This window comes from Mandrillus leucophaeus, unplaced genomic scaffold (assembly GCF_000951045.1).
Source record: "Mandrillus leucophaeus isolate KB7577 unplaced genomic scaffold, Mleu.le_1.0 Scaffold337, whole genome shotgun sequence".
Classification (NCBI taxonomy): Eukaryota; Metazoa; Chordata; class Mammalia; order Primates; family Cercopithecidae; genus Mandrillus; species Mandrillus leucophaeus.
In genome coordinates, this window is record NW_012103554.1 from 1703483 (window position 1) to 1720702 (window position 17220).

Genomic DNA, 17220 nt, shown 5'->3' on the forward strand with positions numbered 1-17220 from the left:
GCAGTGGCTCATGCCTGTAATCCCAGCACTTTGGGAGGCTGAGGCGGGAGGATCATCTGAGATCAGGAGTTGGAGACCAGCCTGGCCAACGTGGTGAAATCCCATCTCTACTAAAACTACAAAAATTAGCTGGGCGTGGTGGCAGGCGCCTGTAATCCCAGCTACTCAGGAGGCTGAGGCAGAAGAATCGCTTGAACCCAAAAGGCGGATGTTGCAGTGAGCCAAGATCACGCCATTGGACCACAACCTGGGGGACAAGAGTGAAAATCCATCTCAAAAAAAAAAAAGAAATACTCTGACATTTTTGCTGTTGGGCTTTGTGGAGACACACTACCCCCTTCTCCATTCCCTACCCCCTGCTTTTGTCTTTAGGTTTCATTTAAAATTCCCATCTTTCATATTTTGGTAAGAGAAGACTTTAAGTGGAAATGTAATCTGAGTATTCTGTTTAATAAACGGACTCAGCATGGGCATTTTGAAGCCAACAATCCCATCTGTAGTGTAAGTATTAAACTACAGTGGTATTATTTCAGGAGGAAGCTTATGCAGTTGAAGGACAGCCTTGCTGGGAGCCGAGAACAGCCAGGTGAAATCAATTTAGCACAACTCAAGGCTTCTGGATTGCGTGTCTTGAACTCAGTCCCTTCAGGGTTCAGGGTCTTAAGTCAGTGATGTGGCCAGAGTCATTCACTGGCCTGGAAGCAGGATGGAATGATGTCAGACCGAGTGCGGAGCTGAGATTGCTTTGTAGCATGCAGGTCTGTACCAGACCTTTTCCAGACCTTTTCCAGACCTGGAATACCCTTTAAGTCGTTTTATAGTTGTATGTAGTAACAGGAGCTTCAAAACATGGCACCTATCTTTAAGTTGAGAGCCTTAAACAGAAAAACCCTGGAAATAGTTGGTGGCAAGAGCTGTCTTCGGGCCACAATGCTCCCATTCCTGAGCTGTGTGACCTGGGGCAGGACAACCCCACCCCACCAGAATTGCTTTGAGTCCCAGTGTCATTATTATAAAATGGAAATAGCAGTTGCCTACGCTGGTTTTAAGATAAATGAGATATCTGTATATATAACATTGTTGTATATTACAATGTTGAAACGTTTGGGTTCCTAATGGTCATTGTTTCTACTGGCTTAAAATATTTTTACCTATATTCTCAGGATTAAAAATATGACCAAGAACAGGCCGGGCCCGGTGGTTCACGCCTGTAATCCTAGCACTTTGGGAGGCAGAGGTGGGCGGATCACTTGAGGTCAGGAGTCTGAGACTGGCCTGGCCAACATGGCAAAACCACATCTCTACTGAAAATACAAAAATTAGCCAGGCGTGGTGGCACACGCCTTTAATCCCAGCTATGTGGGAGGCTGAGGCAGGAGGAGGATCACTTGAACCTGGGAGGTGGAGGTTGCAGTGAACCGAGACTGCACCACTGCACTTCAGTCTGGGTGACAGAGTGAGACTCCATCTCAAAAAAAAAAGTATTATATGACCAAGGGCATGCCTACATGCCTGCTGATTTTGTGAGGTTTTTTTGTTTTTGTTTTTTGTTTTTCTCGCTCTGTCACCCAGGCTGGAGTGCTGTGGCTCGATCTCTGCTCACTGCAGCCTCCACCTCCCACATCCACCTCCAGGTTCAAGTGATTCTCCTGCTTCAGCCTCCCGAGTAGCTGGGACTACAGGCACGCGCCCCCATGCCTGGCTAATTTTTTTGTATTTTTAGTAGAGACGGGGTTTCACTATGTTGGCCAGGCTGGTCTTGAACTCCTCATCTCGTGATCTGCCCGCCTTGGCCTTCCAAAGTGCTGGGATTACAAACATGAGCCACCTTGCCCGGCCATGCCTGCTGATTTTGAAACTGATGCCATCGATTGCATAGGGCATCCTGTGGGGAGGATTGCAAATGACCATTGTAGTAGTATTTTTAAGGAAAAAACAATTACCCAAATGCACGTGCTATATGTGTCTTGTTTGCTCGCTGGGCTCTGGGAGCACTGGCCTTCGCACCAAAGGGCCTCCCTTCTCTGCACCCCCTTTATCCTTTTCTCACACAGCCCTTGCCTGTGGAAATGAGGTCTCAGCTTTACCATTACTTCCTCAGAGAAGTCCTGGACACCCCCAGCCTCGGTTAGGGCTGGTTTGTTTTTTGGTTTTTTTTTTTTTAACAAAAAGAGCTCTGTTTATTATTATTTGCTCTATGTATGCCTCTTTCATGACAGTTTCCACAACTGCAGTTTAGTAATTATTTGTTTAAAAGTCTGCCTTCTGACTTGTTCAGTCAATTATGTTTAACCTGCATCTAATCGCAAGGAAACATTATTTATTATTTTGAAGTAAAAAAGGGGTTTTTAAGTCTGCCTTGCATAGTAATTTGTGAGCTCAAAGCTTTGGGAAACACATGTGATTTATTCATGTTTGTATCTGAAAGAAGTCTGGAAAGGTGAGTGTGTGTGTCTGGTGTTCCAATGAAGGAATTAATGAGTGGATGAATGGCTCGTGGGAACACTTTCCCAAATTCAAGGCCCTACCTGCTTGTAAGGTAGCTGGATCTTTCAGACAAATATAAGACTTAACTCTTCATTGTTTCTGAACTTCCTTTTCTCTGTATTTCTTCTTTCACTGCTTTGTATTCTGGAAGTTAATGCCTTGTTTCTTGACTTGGTCGTGAGGACCAAAATTAAGTTTCTATGGCTTTGTCTTTCCCATAGCTCCTACAGAAGAATGGTCAGCTGTCCACCATCAATGGCGTAGCTGAGCAAGACGAGCTCAGCCTCCAGGAGGGTGACCTGAATGGCCAGGAAGGAGCCCGGAACGGTCAAGGAGCCCTAAACGGCCAGGAGGAAGAAGAAGTCATTGTCACCGATGGTAAGCGACCCCTCCAGGAACTGGAAGGCACACAGCACTTGCATCAAACTTTGAACTCAGCAGAAAATACTCTGTCATACTGCCTGGTGGTGGATTGACGTTAATAGCAGAAACAATCAATTGGTTACAAAAGGAAGTACTTATCTGACCATTTGGATACCCCCTATACTTAGACCTTGAAGTTATGTGTCCTTTTTCTTATCTGGAACTTGATGCTTTTTAAATTATTGTTGCTCTGTCCCAGCTCCTTGTCTGGAGTTATATGTGAGTTCTTGTTGGAAGCATAAGTCACGGTTGCTTTAACAGTATCTCTCCCTCTAGAGAGGAGCCTGCTATACTTCCTCAACCTTTTCTGATGGGCGCATTGCAAGGCACATACCCCTCTTTGCTTAAACTATGATGTGCTGCATGTTTATAGCTCTTGAGCCTAGAGATCCTCGAGGCATGGTTAGTGAAGAGTGATCATTTGGACACAGTATTGGGATTTGATTTTTACCCATATAGGGGCTGGGGAACCACATCTTAAGGTCAGAATTGAGCGCATATGGACCAGTAAGTCTCTTGTGAAAAGTGAAAGGCTGCATGTTGAAGAAGGACCTTTGTCTACTCTGAGTTCATTGTTTCATTTAATCATAAATAAAGGGATAACCAGTAACCACTATCAAAGATATGTAAAATGATGATTCGGCATACGGTAAATTGATTCATGTAATATGAATAAGAGAGACAAATGAAGGGAAAAATCCTTTCACAGGAGATTCAACGTCGCCTCACTTAGATGAGATTCTTCAAACATGTGGAACCTGTTTTTCTTCTTGTTTGATGCCCCCACAGAGCTGCTTCAAGCAGGGAGCTGCTTTTGAAGTTGGTGGGAATACTTATCTGTATATAGCACCACAGGCACAATATAAAGTTAGAAATATACACAGTCTCACAGGCGGAGTATTTGCATGACCTAGTGTGAGAGTTTCAAATAATTTTCACCCAAGTGATTGGAATGGACCCAACTCAAATTCCCAAGTCCAAAGCTTTGTCCTTCCCGTGTTAATTTTTGAATCAAGTCAAGCACCAGCAACATGTGAGCTTACTATGGCCAAGTCCGTAAGGTTAAGACAAGGCAACTTGGTGACTACCAAATGAATTGTGCGAGGGATGAGAGCTGCAGGGTTCAGGTGGAGCTGTCACTTGAGGTCAGAGGGGAGATTGGGGGAGGCTGGATTTAGATGTGTCTAAACAAGGAATGCCAGCAAAAGTGAGGAGAATAATAACAGCCAGCACTTGATGTGCTTTTATTATAGGGCCCAGAGAGGTGCCTTTTGTGTGTTACCACCTTTAATAGATACAGCAACTGTATGAAGTAGGTAATATTGTTCCCAAGAGGCAAATCCAGATCAGCAGATTCCAAAACCACTTAACCGCTGCGCGCTGACTGTGCAGGGCAGGTTCGGAGGCTGGTGTGTTGGAACAGCCTGGCCCCAGCAAAGAGTTTTCATTGAAGGGTGTAGAATGAAAGCCCAGAAGGGAAAAGGGGCCGGATAACAGGGCCCTGAAAGCAGAGTGGAGTTTAGAACGTATGTAGTGGACAACGTGTGATCACTGAACTATGCCACCAAGGGGGTGCCAGAGGCTTCTTGTCTGACTTAGCTGATCTCTAGGATGGATAAGAGGAGGGAGGGATGGGGCAGGGACACGCGTTTTTTTTCATAGAATCCCAAATAGCCTGGAAATTCTTTTTTAATCTGCGGCATGTTTACTGGAGGTCTTAAGGTTATCTTCCGTTAGTCCAGTTGTGATTTCTTTTACATTTCAGCCACGTGGGTAAACACCCATTTTCACAGTGAGTGATTCAGTCTCTCCCCTGTGACTATTCCATCGTCTCCCTGAGGTGACCCAGGCCGCTGACCATGGCCTCAGAGGTCTGAGCAAATATCAAATCCCCCATGCAGGAAGGGTGGTGATTTTTATTGTTTCTTTTTTGAGGCGGAGTCTCACTCTGTCGCCCAGGCTGGAGAGCAGTGGCTCGAGCTCGGCTCACTGCAACGTCTGCCTCCCCGCACCCTCCCCCTACCCCCGGCTCAAGTGATTCTCCTGCCTCAGTCTCCTGAGTAGCTGGGACGTGCCACCACACCTGGCTAATTTTTGTATTTTTAGTAGAAACGGGGTTTCACCGTGTTGGCCAATCTGGTTTTGAACTCCTGAACTCAAGGGATATGCCCGCCTCAGCCGTCCAAAGTGGTGGGATTACAGGCGTGAGCCATCATGCCCCACTGTGGAAGAGTGGTAATTAATACACATTTTTTGTTTTTGCTGTTGTTTATTTATTTTGAGACAGGGTCTTGCTCTATCACCCAGGCTAGAGTGCAGTGGCATGATTTTGGCTCACTGCAACCTCCGCCTCCCGGGTTCAAGCGATTCTCCTGCCTCAGCCTCCCAAGTAGCTGAGATTACAGGCACGCACCACCACACCCGGCTAATGTTTGTATTTTTATTAGAGACAGAGTTTCACCATGTTGGCCAGGCTGGTCTTGAACTCCTGACCGAAGGTGATCCGCCTGCCTCAGCCTCCCAAAGTGTTGGGATTACAGGCATGAGCCACCATGCCCGGCCACTCATGATTAGGTTTTATGGTTGCTTCCAGAAATCAGAATTCTACATGACAGTTTGCTGTAGTGTAGACAAAGGCATAATTTGGCATGTGACACTGACCTGTAGGATTTGGGACTCCTTTGTTTCTACCACTGTCCACTTAAATAAGAAGAGGGCTTACCCATTTTGGTCCCTGGGAGGATTGGCCCACAGTGGAATTTGGTCCTGCCGTAGATAAAATAGCAAGATCAACTGATGGGAGAAAATAATGAACAAAGACCATTCCTGCTGGAGGGTTTTTACTTTACAGTGGCAGACAATATTTAGACAAAGCCAGAGGTGACATTATTTTCCCCATCTTGACTCACTTGCTCTAAAACTGGAAATACTGGTAATTCAGAACCAACCCTCCTCCTATAATGAAAACAGAATTCTGCTTCTTTGTAAACTTTCTTAAATGTTAGAAAGAAGGAACTGCATACTAAATATTGTTTAAACTGTACAGCAGGGTCCGATATATGTAGGTTTTGGGAGGGGGCTTGATTATGTTGTTTGGCCTTCTATAAGAGCACACACAATGAGGCATGGACACAGACATTTATTTATAATGAAAATACACACAACTAATTACCTTAGTCTTGGCGAGTGGTCCCTTTCTTCTGAGCTTTGGGATTTTCAGTTTATACAAACTGCTTATATAGAAATGCAACTGGGCTTCCTCTCCCTAACTAAAAAGTGCTGTCATGCTGTGCTATTCCCAGCATTCCCAGAGAGCGCACAAGTGCCATTAGTTTTGGGCAAATCTGCTTCTGCTGAAAAGATGAAAAAAAGAAAAAAAGAAAAGCTCCCTTTCCCCAACCCAAATTATCAATCGTTTTATAGTCTATGGCTTGTATGGTCTTGTCTTTGTTAAAAACCCAAACAAGAGGCTGGGCGCGGTGGCTCACGCCTGTAATCCCAGCACTTTGGGGGACCGAGGCGGGTGGGTCACCTCATGTCAGGAGATTGAGACCAGCCTGGCCAACATGGTGAAACCCTGTCTCTACCAAAAATACAAAAAATCGGCTGGACGTGATGGCAGATGCCTGTAATCCCAGCTACTCCAGAGGCTGAGGCAGGAGAATCGCCTGAACCCAGGAGGCAGATGGGAGGGTGCAGTGAGCTGAGATCATGCCATTGCACTCCAGCCTAGGCAACAAGAACAAAACAAGAGTTTTGTTTCAAAAAAAAAACAAAACAAAAACCCAAACAAGAATGATTTTTAAAGCATTGTATCTTGGGGTGAGGCCAATTTTAGATTTAAAACTTTTGCAGGCTGGGTGTGGTGGCTCACGCCTGTAATCATAGCACTTTGGGAGGCCAAGGCAGGCAGATCGCTTAGGTCCAGGATTTTGAGATCAGCCAGAGCAACATGGTGAAACCCTGTCTCTTTTTTCTTTTTCTTTTTCTTTTTTTTTTTTTTTAACTTTTGGAAATAAGAACAACTTTGAAAATTTAAACGTGAAATTCAATCTTAGTATCTGTTAGGCAGAGGATTTTTTTCCCCCAAACAGTTGAGGAAAATCAATTACTCAAAAAACAACACCTTATTTATTTTAATAATAGCATATTTGATTTTGACATAAAGTGTCTGCAAAACTCATTGCCATATACAAGGAATCCAGTGATTATCTCAGGTCTTCACACATTTGAATTAATCACTTACAACGCAGTTATTTGTTTTCTTTTTGAGATTTGCCTCTCTGCAGAATACATACAGCAAACATTTTAAAGCATGTGAAAACCACCTTTTCTCCAACCTTCACAGGTCACATTTGTTTCTGTGAGCAAACAAACAATGACAGTCTCTTCCTTAGCTTTAGGATTTTTTTTTTTTTTTTTTTTTTTAAGAGGGCCTTGCTCTGTTGCCCAGGTTGGAGTGCAGTAGTGCAATCATGGTTTAATGCAGCCTCAAACTTCTGGGCACATGTGCTGCTTCTGCCCCAGCCTTCCCAGTAGCTAAGACTACAGGCATGTGCCACTGCACCAGACAGTTTTTTAAAATGCTTTTGTAGAAACAGGTTCTTGCCATGTTACCCAAGCTGGTCTCAAATTCTTGGCTTCAAGCTTCCTCCTATGTCAGCCTCCCAAAGTCTTGGGATTACAGACGTGAGCCACCACAGCCGGCCTTAAATAATTTTTGTTCACAGAGGCTTCACACCCTTTGCGTACCCAGAGTTGAGGATATTTACACCAGCAGCAACGGAGCAGGAAGCAGCTGGGTGCTCTGACCTTGGCATTTGCCACTCTGGGGCCAGCTGCTTTAAAACTGTCAGCCAGTGACCAGAGGAACCAGGCCTTGTTACGCTAATCAGAGAATGGTGTAGAGGCGGCTCCTGGTGTGTGCACGTGGACCACCACTGTGACACCAGCTGTGATCACACCCCCGACCCCCCAGGGAAAAATAAAAAACAAAAAGCCTCAAAATGCTGTCGCTTAAAGCAGAAGCCTTTGAGAGGATATATTTCTTAACGTTTTACAGGATTCCACTTTTCTACATCTGAGTATTTTCCCCCAGATATAGTAACAAATACAACACTATAGAGAATTTCATTTTTCTAATGGTAATTAATGTCATGGTCTGCTTTTATTAAATTTGCCATTTGAACCCACCAGCTCCTGGTGTACAATTCCTCTGGGAAGCAGAAAGGCTGAAAGGTTACCGCCAGATAATCCCAGCCCTCCCTACAGATCTTGTTACCTTACAGAAAATCCATTCTGAGTTAAAAGCCGTTCTTCTTTGCTTTGAACATTTAATAACTTTATCTGTTAGTAGGCACCCTAAGAGCTGCTCTGAGCCTCTTCAAAGATGACCCCCCCACCCTATACCTGTTTCTCTGCAAGAGGCTGCTTTCTCTGCCCAAAAGGAATATTTTTATGATTTGATTCCTTTTCTATTTCAGTTTTCAAATTGTGACCTCATTGGTATCTTGTTGGATGTGCCTGTCACCCACATTACAGCCCTCCACTCCTCCTTTCCTTTTCTCCACACCAGTTGTTAACATCTGGCATTTGACGTCTGTCTCTCACCCTCACTTGGTCTAAAATATAAGAATCAAGCCCAGGTGTGGTGCCTTACAACTGTAATCCCAGCACTTTGGGAGGCCTAGGAGGGTGGATCACTTGAGCCCAGGAGTTCGAGACCAGCCCGGGAAGCATAGTAAGACCCTTGTCTCTACGAACATTTAAAAAAATTAGCTGGATGTGGTGGTGCACGCCTGTATTCCCAGCTACTTGGGAGGCTAAGGTGGGAGGATCGCTTGACTTGAGCCCAGGAGTTTGAGGCTGCAGTGAGCCGTGATTGCACCACTGTATCAGCCTGGGCAACAGATTGAGACCCTGTCTCAAAAAATAAAATAAAATATAAGAATCATAAGGACGGCCGGGCGTGGTGGCTCACGCCTCTAATCTCAGCACTTTGGGAGGCCAAAGTGGGTGGATCATGAGGTCAGGAGATCGAGACAATCCTGGCTAACACAGTGAAACCCCATCTCTACTAAAAGTACAAAAAAATTAGCTGGGCATGGTGGCGGGCGCCTGTAGTCCCAGCTACTCAGGAGGCTGAAGCAGGAGAATCGCTTGAACCTGGGAGGTGGAGGTTTCTGTGAGCTGAGATCGCACCACTGCACTCCTGCCTGGGCGACAAGAGGGAGACTCCGTCTCAAAAAAAAAAAAAAAAAGAATCATGAGGGCAGAGATTTCTTGGGAAGGGGATTCGGAGGGTGGTCCATGGCAGGAGATGGGATGAGGGGGGCTGTTTTGTTCAGTGCTGAATCCTCTGAGCCTGGACCAGTAGCTGGAACAGAGGAAGTGCTCAGCAAGTATTTGAATAAATGAAGACAAGAGTTTTCAGATGGAGTTCACGGTATTACATTTATAATCATCTAGGTGAGGAGGATTTGTTGGCTTTAACTCTGTATCAATTCATTTCCTGCTTAAAGACTGCGACTTTGTACGTTTTATCCAAGGCTCTCTTTCCTTTGTTGCATCCGCACTTACAAAGCCAGACCCTTTTCAGGACTGCACCATGCTGGGTTCTCACAGGTGCTTGCTGTGGGTTAGCCAGGTGTTGCCTGGAAACATGAAATCAGACCCTGACCTCCACATGATTAAATGCGGATTCCTAGTAACACTATCAAACACAAGTGCCCAATAGACAAAGAGAGGGGTCCCCTCGCACATACTTTGGTAATTCAAATACAATATTATTCCATGACATTTTCTCAAGCTGTATCCTGTTTTGTAATGTTTTGAAGACTGGAGGGAACACACACAAAATAGGCCTTGAACTTAGGTAAAAGTACTATGCTATGCGATTTCTGGAAACTGGTTTTAATTCATTCTCCTGCTCTGCAGCAATTGTTTTTAGTGTGGCTGCACTGAAATTACTTATGTCATTGACAAATTTCTGGTACAAATATTTCACTGCCTTCATCCTTAAAGAAACACATTTATTTGTCCGTAATCAGCAGTCAAGATGTTTTTCTCTGAACTATATTCAAGTCTGACAGTGCAGTGAACTTTTCTTTTTCCTTCTGACTTAACAAAAGGAGTGAGGAAGAAGGACAGCACTTCTGTTCACCCTTTCTCCCCTTCATAAATCAACTAATTCTAGGGGGCTAGACACGGCTAGGACTGCTTTAATTACTATTTTTTGCGTGATCTTGGTTTGAGTACATTTCTTTATCTCATTGCAAGTCAGTTTTCATCTATGAAATGAGCATCCCCACTCGTCTCCGAAATTCTGTGGCTAATATCAATATTACTAGTTATCTGGGCACGAAAAATAAGATAGTGGATTAGTTAATGAAGATACCCAAGTGACCTTAGGCAGGCAGCAATCCACTTGGCAATTCCATTATGCCTTTTTATAAAAATACTTTTATGGCTTTTCTTTCTATTTTTTTTTTTTTTTGAAAACAGAGTCTCCCTCTGTCACCCAGGCTAAAGTACAGTGGTGCAATCTCAGAATCTCAGTTCACTGCAACCTCTGCCTCCTGGGTTCAAGCAATTCTCATGCCTCAGGCTCCTGAGTAGCTGGAATTACAGGCACGCACCACCACGCCTGGCTAATTTTTGTATTTTAGTAGAGATGGGGTTTTGCCATGTTGGCCGTGGCTGGTCTCAAACTCCTAACCTCAAGTGATTCACCCACTTCAGCCTCCCAAGTGCTGGGATTACAGGCATGAGCCACCGCGCCTGGTCTCTAATCTGATCTTAAAAACCATTTTCTAGATTGAAGTTTTAATTTAATTAAAAAGTTCAAGAGGGAAATTTTATTCAAGAATATCTTGAAACATAATCCTCTTGGTGTCAAAGAATAAGATAAATACCTCCACAAATGTAGCCACCAAACGCCATCCTCTCATCCTCCTGTATGTGTTCTGCTGAATGACTGGCGGTCAGTACTATGTAATAAGGATTGGTAATAGCCAGGGATGGGGGGAAGACGTTGGTAAATGCTATAGCTGCTTGCCCTAAAGATTTTCAGTCAGCCTTGGAGATGTTACCTATAAATTTCTATTGTTCAGAGGCCACTCAAGCCCACTTTCAAATTGGGTCCATGTTCTGGCCCATTTGAGAAGGAGCCAGGCAAGTCAGCCTGTAGGCTTGCCCAAGTAGCAGTCTAAGAATTAGGCCCTTTTCTGCCGGGCACGGTGGCTCACACCTGTTAATCCCAGCACTTTGGGAGGCTGAGGCGGATGGCTCACAAGGTCAGGAGTTTGAGACCAGCCTGGGCAACATAGTGAAACCCCGTCTCTGCTAAAAATACAAAAATTAGCCCAGCATGGTGGCACGCAGCTGTAGTCCCAGCTATTCGGGAGGCTGAGGCAGGAGAATCACTGGAACCTGCTAGGCGAGGGTTGCAGTGAGCCGAGATCACACCATTGCACTCCAGCCTGGGCAACAGAGCAAGACTCTGTCTCAAAAAAAAAAAAAAAAAAGGATTTAGGCCCTTTTTCTTGAAGGGACTGAGGTGGTCCACAAGGAGTGGCTCTCTGTAATTAAGCCACTAATGGAAATATGCAATTATTTTAGCTATTGTCTTAGTCTGTTCAGGCTGCTATAACAAAATACCTTATTCCAGGTAATTTGTAAGCAACAGAAATTTATTTCTTACAGTTCTGGAGGCTGGGAAGTCCCAGATCAAGGCACCAGCAGAATCAGAGTCTTGTGAGGTCCCACTTTCTCTAGATGGTGCCACCTATGTGTCCTCATGTGGCAGAAGGGCAGAGGGAACAAACTCCCTTAAGCCTCTTATGTGAAGGCACTAATCCCATTCATGAGTGCTCCACCCCAAGGCTGATCGCCTCCCAAAGGCCCCACCCTCTAATACCATCACCTTGGTGATTAGGTTTCAACATATGAAATTTTTTTGTGGGGAGGGATACAAACATTCAGACTGGAGTGGCTGTTTTATTTATGGAATGAAAATCTTTTAGGCATTTTCTCAAGGACTGATTCACCTTGAGAGTAAAAGAGTTTCAGTGTCACCTAATTGATAGTAACTTTTATATGGTTAAGGCAATGCTACAGTCTAGAGCACAATGTCCCTATATTATAGTGTATTGGTCCATTCTCACGCTGCTGTGAAGAACTGCCCAAGACTGGGTAGTTTATAAAGGAAAGAGGTTTAATTGACTCACAATTCTGCAGGGCAGGGGAGGCCTCAGGAAACTTAACAATAATGGTGGAAGGGGAAGCAAACACATCCTTCTTCACATGGCAGCAGGAAGGAGAAGTGGAGAGCAAAAGGGGGAAGAACGCTTTATAAAACCATCAGATCTCATGAGAACTCACTCACTGTCAAGAGAAAAGCATGAGGGTAACTTTTGATTAAATTTCCTCCCGCTGAGTTCCTCCCATTAAACATGGGGATTACGAGATTATGAGAACTACAGGTCAAGGTGAGATCTGGGTGGGGACACAGACAAACCGTATCATAGAGAAAAGGATGGTTTGATAACGTCTGAAGATATATTCTCTGGGCTTAAAATTCAACAACTGTTTAGCCTGTTAATCAAGATTTATTCCTGCATATCATGCTTTGAATTGTTTTCAAATTGCTCTGTAGTTCAAGTGTCAGTACAGCCTGATATCAGGTAGTTTTCCTCTGACCTCTACTGTTAACCAGTGCATGCATTAGTCATTCAGGTGAAAAGTGCTATGTGCTAGATTTAATTAATTGAATTGGTTGCTTTCATGTGTCTTAACATGGACATGCAATATTTAGACCAACCACAAGCACAAGGTCATTATCCTCCTGTATTAATTTGCTAAGGTTGTCATGATAAAATGCTCGACCGGTGGTTCAAGCAACAGAAATTTATTTTCTCACAGTTCTGGAGGCTGGAGGTCTGAGATCTTGGTGTTGCAGGTTTGGTTCCTCCTGAGGCCTCTCTTTTGCTTGCAGACGGCCACCTTCTCACTGTATCCTCACATGGTCTTTCCTCTGTGCATGTGCACATTCCTGGTCTCTTGGTGTGTCCAAGTTTCCTCTCATAAGGATGTCTATTCCTTTTTTTTTGAGACATAGTCTCGCTCTGTCACCCAGGCTGTAGTGTAGTGGCATGATCTCAGCTCACTGCAACCTCCACCTCCTGGTTTCAAGTGATTCTCCTGCCTCTGCCTCCCGAGTAGCTGGAATTACAGGCGTGCACCACCACACCTGGCTAATTTTTGTATTTTTAGTAGAGATGGGATTCTGCTCTTCACCGTGTTGGCCAGGATGGTCTCGAACTCCTGACCTCAAGTGATCAGCCCGCCTCAGCCTCTCAAAGTGCTGGGATTACAGGCGTGAGCCACCGCGCCCGGCCAGGACTCTTGCTCTTATTAGGGCCAGGCTAATGGCTTCATTTTAACTTAATCACTTCATGAAAGACCCTGTCTCCAAATGCAGTGACTTTCTGAAGTACTGGGAGTTAGGACTTCAAATGTGAATTTGAGGGGGACACAGTTCAGCTCATAACACCACCTCCATGATTGACCCACTTTGAAAGTCAGATTTGGGACCAGAGAAGTATTAGTAGAAGGGAGCTTTGAGGCTCTCTGAACCAGGAGCCTACCCCTGTGCAGGAGGCTCTTCTGCTTAACCACTTGAAGGTTTGCAGAGTTTTCTCCATAAAAGGAAGCCATTTATTCCCCTGGAGCTAAAATATGCCTCCCTCCAACTGCTCTTCTCTGTTCCCAGGGCTGCCTTCTGGAACTACACAGAATAAACTCACCTCCTTTTTCCACATGGCAGCCCTCTAAGTATTTGAAAACATTTATCATGTCTTTTCTTTAATCTTTTCTTCTCTAGGCAAAACATCTCCCGAGAAAATAACCTGTCTCACATTAAAAGAAAAACGCCAGGGCTTATATATATTTCAGATAGGAATGTGCTCGATGGAAGCTTGCCAAACATCACTGGGTTTCAATTGCAGTATCCCCAGTTTTAAGAACGGTTTCTTTCTCAGACTCTTTAAAACATGAGAACAACTTAGTTTGCTTTAAGCCAAATATTATGTACTGAAAGAATTGACTGGAGGACATGAGTCATTGATACTGAAGTATGTGACTGCTGGTATAAGGGAGTCCCTTACCTCAAGGATGTTGCAAAATGAGCTAAAGTCAAATAAAGTGAAGAAAGCACCAATATATGTTGACATGGATTTCTAACCCTGGAGTGATCAGTCACCCTTCTGGTACTTCACTCCACAAGATAATTAGCATACACCCTTACACAATGCGGTAGCTAGAGATTCCAGCAAGAGAATTCCTGCTTTCCAGATAACTGTTAGCTGTAAATCAAGTGGCAGATTCATAGTGTCCAACCAAATAGTCAGGGAGCAGAGCCAAGGTCTGCTCCCAAGCAGCCTCCTGCCGAGCTCTGAGCCGCAAGCCCTGTGGCCTCACTGTGTAAGCTTAGCATTATGGACTGAAGGTTTGTGTCCCCCCAGACGTACATGTCGAAATCCTAACTCTAAGGTGATGTGGTATTTGGAGGGAGAGCCTTTGCGAGGTACTTAGGTGATGAGGGTGGGGCCCTCATGAATGGGATTAATGTCCTTATAAAAGGGGCCACTTCCCTTTCACCATGTGAGGTTACAGGGAGCAGTCTGCAGTCCAGAAGAATCTGGGATTACCAGATCCCAACCACACTGGCCTCCTGATCTCTGACTTTCAGCCTGCAGGACTGTGGGAAATAAAAGTGTTCGTTGTTTATGAGCCACTTGGTTTATATGGTGCTTTTACAGCAGCCCAAATGGACTAGGACAGTGAACAAAAAGTGTGATGTCTTCCTCATGCTTGTCAAAATCTTGGTGCTAAATATTCCCCTAATCAAGTCCATTTCTGTTGAGTATGTTCAAATACCTTCGGATTCTATGTCAGTGTCACCTTGATAGATGTCTGGCCATTGGAATCTGAGGCTGTTTCGAGTCTTCATCCCTTATGTAGCTCATGGATTCCTTTTGGTCTTCAGTCTTCTGAATATCTTGTAATGAGGACTCTCCACGTGAATCTGTTTCCATTCAATGTGCTGGGTTCTTTAAGCTCTTTTAATCTAGAAACTCATGCACTTGGCTGGACGCAGTGACTCATGCCTCTAATTCCAGTGCTTTGGGAGGCCAAGGTGGGAGGATCACTTGAGCCCAGGAGTTTGAGACTAGCCTGGGCAACACAGCAAGACCCCATCTCTATAAAAAAAATAAAAATAAAAAAAATTATCTAGGTGTGGTGGTGCACGGCTGTAGTTCCAGCTATCCAGACGCTCAGGCAGGAGAATTGCTTGAGTCCAGGAGGTTGAGGTTGCAATGAGTCTCACCATTTATGCTGCAGTCTCGGTGACAGAGTGAGACCCTGTCTCTAAGAAAAGAAAAGAAAAACTCATGTACCTCATTTCTGGGCAATTTTTCCCCCCATTTCCCTCTTTGTTCTCTTTCTGGGATTACAATCGGTGCTTCCTATCTGTGGGCTCCTCATTCATGGATTCTGCCAACCCTCGATCAAAAATACAGGTTGATACTATATCACTTATTGTTTAGGGAAAAAAATAAAAATAAAATGAGAAGTAAAAAAAAAAAAAAAAAAAATTTAAGAAAAACCAGATTGAGTATCCCTAGTCTGAAAATCGAAAATCCCAAATGCTCCAAAAATCCGAAACATTTTAAGTGCCACCATGATACTTAAAGGAATGCTCTTGGCAGCATTTTGGATTTTCAGATTGAGGATGCTCAGCCAGTGTGTATAATGCAAATATTCCAAAATCTGAAAAAATCCAAAATCCCAAACACTTTTGGTCCCAAGCAGGGGATACTCAACCTGTATCTGGGGGGAAAAATCCACAAAATTCCGAAAGGCAGAATTTGAATTTGCCAGTCTGCCAGTACTATGTTGAATCCACTTGAATGAAGTGATGTGTAGGTGTTGCATCAGGCTCATTAATTCCAGCCAACAAGGTGCTGCTTTTATTACAATGCACTCCTGAGAAATTCACGATAAAGGGACCTTCTTGCTTTTTACAGAATGTGTAAGATTGTTTTTAGCCACCCTCCCCATGAACCAATTTTCACCCCATTGAGGGCAATATCACTCTCATTTGAGAATACATGATTTAAGGTAAGCATAATAGCCAATATTATTCTTCTAGAATATACTCAGAAGTGTCAGTGTTTACCTTTATTTGCACCTCAGAATAACACGACTACGGGTGTAATTTTTATTCTCCCATCAGTTGAAGCCCAGAGGTTTAAATACTTCACACCTGGTCCTATAGCTAGCAGAAGGCCCAGAACCAGAAACTTTTCAGACCTTGAATCATCTTTTAACCATACCAAAGACAGGGGTGTACAGAATTTTAAGATGAATAGAAGATACGGACCACACAGCACTAAGGAAAGAATCTGATTCCTATTCCTATGTACCTGAACAAATTTGGTAGTAGGGCAAGTTTTTTTCTTATTTTGTTATTTTTATTATTGACTAACTGATTTTTTGAAATAGGGTCTCACTCTGTCGCTCAGGCTGGTCTTGAACTCCTGGCCTCAAGCGATCCTCCTGCCTTGGCCTCTCAAATAGCTGGGACCACAGGTGCACACCACCATACTCAGTTATTTCATTATATTAAAGAATCACACTTTGATTTTCATCTGCTTTAGATTTGCTAATTGAGCTGTTTCAGTGATTGGAAAGTTTACGTTCATGATTTAGATCATCTGAATTTTTGATAGAAAACCAAAGGTATTGCCCTGTTTCACCCTTCTGAGTTCAGGGCTTCCTGGGCAGTGCTGGGCCAGCATGTAGAGTCCATGACTCTGTGGCTAATGTGTTTGACTTCCAGTCATAAAAGTAGCAAGGCTTTATTGTGGATTTGTAAAATATAAAAAAAATGGAGACAGAAATTGTCCCGAATTCCACCATGGTTTCTTTGTTACTTTTATTTCTGAGCTCTTTTATCATTGGCCTTAAATGTACAGGTATATATGCATTTTATTTATTTATTTATTTTATTATGTGTTGAGACAGGGTCTTCTTGCTCTGTCACCCAGGCTGGAGTGCAGTGGCATGATCTCGGCTCATTGCATTCTCCGCCTCCTGGGTTCAAGAGATTCTCCCGTCTCAGCCTGCTGAGTAGCTGGGATCACAGGTGCCTGCCACCACACCTGGCCAATTTTTATATTTTTAGTAGAGACGGGAGTTCCCTATGTTGGCCAGGCTGGTCTTGAACACCTGACCTCAGGTGATCGA

At 44.0% G+C, this 17220-nt stretch overlaps 1 protein-coding gene across 1 annotated transcript in view; it reads left to right on the forward strand.

Moving 5' to 3' along the window:
• AKAP12 (A kinase (PRKA) anchor protein 12) overlaps window positions 1–17220 on the forward strand; it is a 142395-nt gene that overhangs the window by 73018 nt on the left and 52157 nt on the right. The window contains exon 3 of the mRNA XM_011988723.1: window positions 2709–2865. Coding sequence (XP_011844113.1) covers window positions 2709–2865 — 157 coding nt within the window. The remainder of the gene's footprint in view (window positions 1–2708; window positions 2866–17220) is intronic.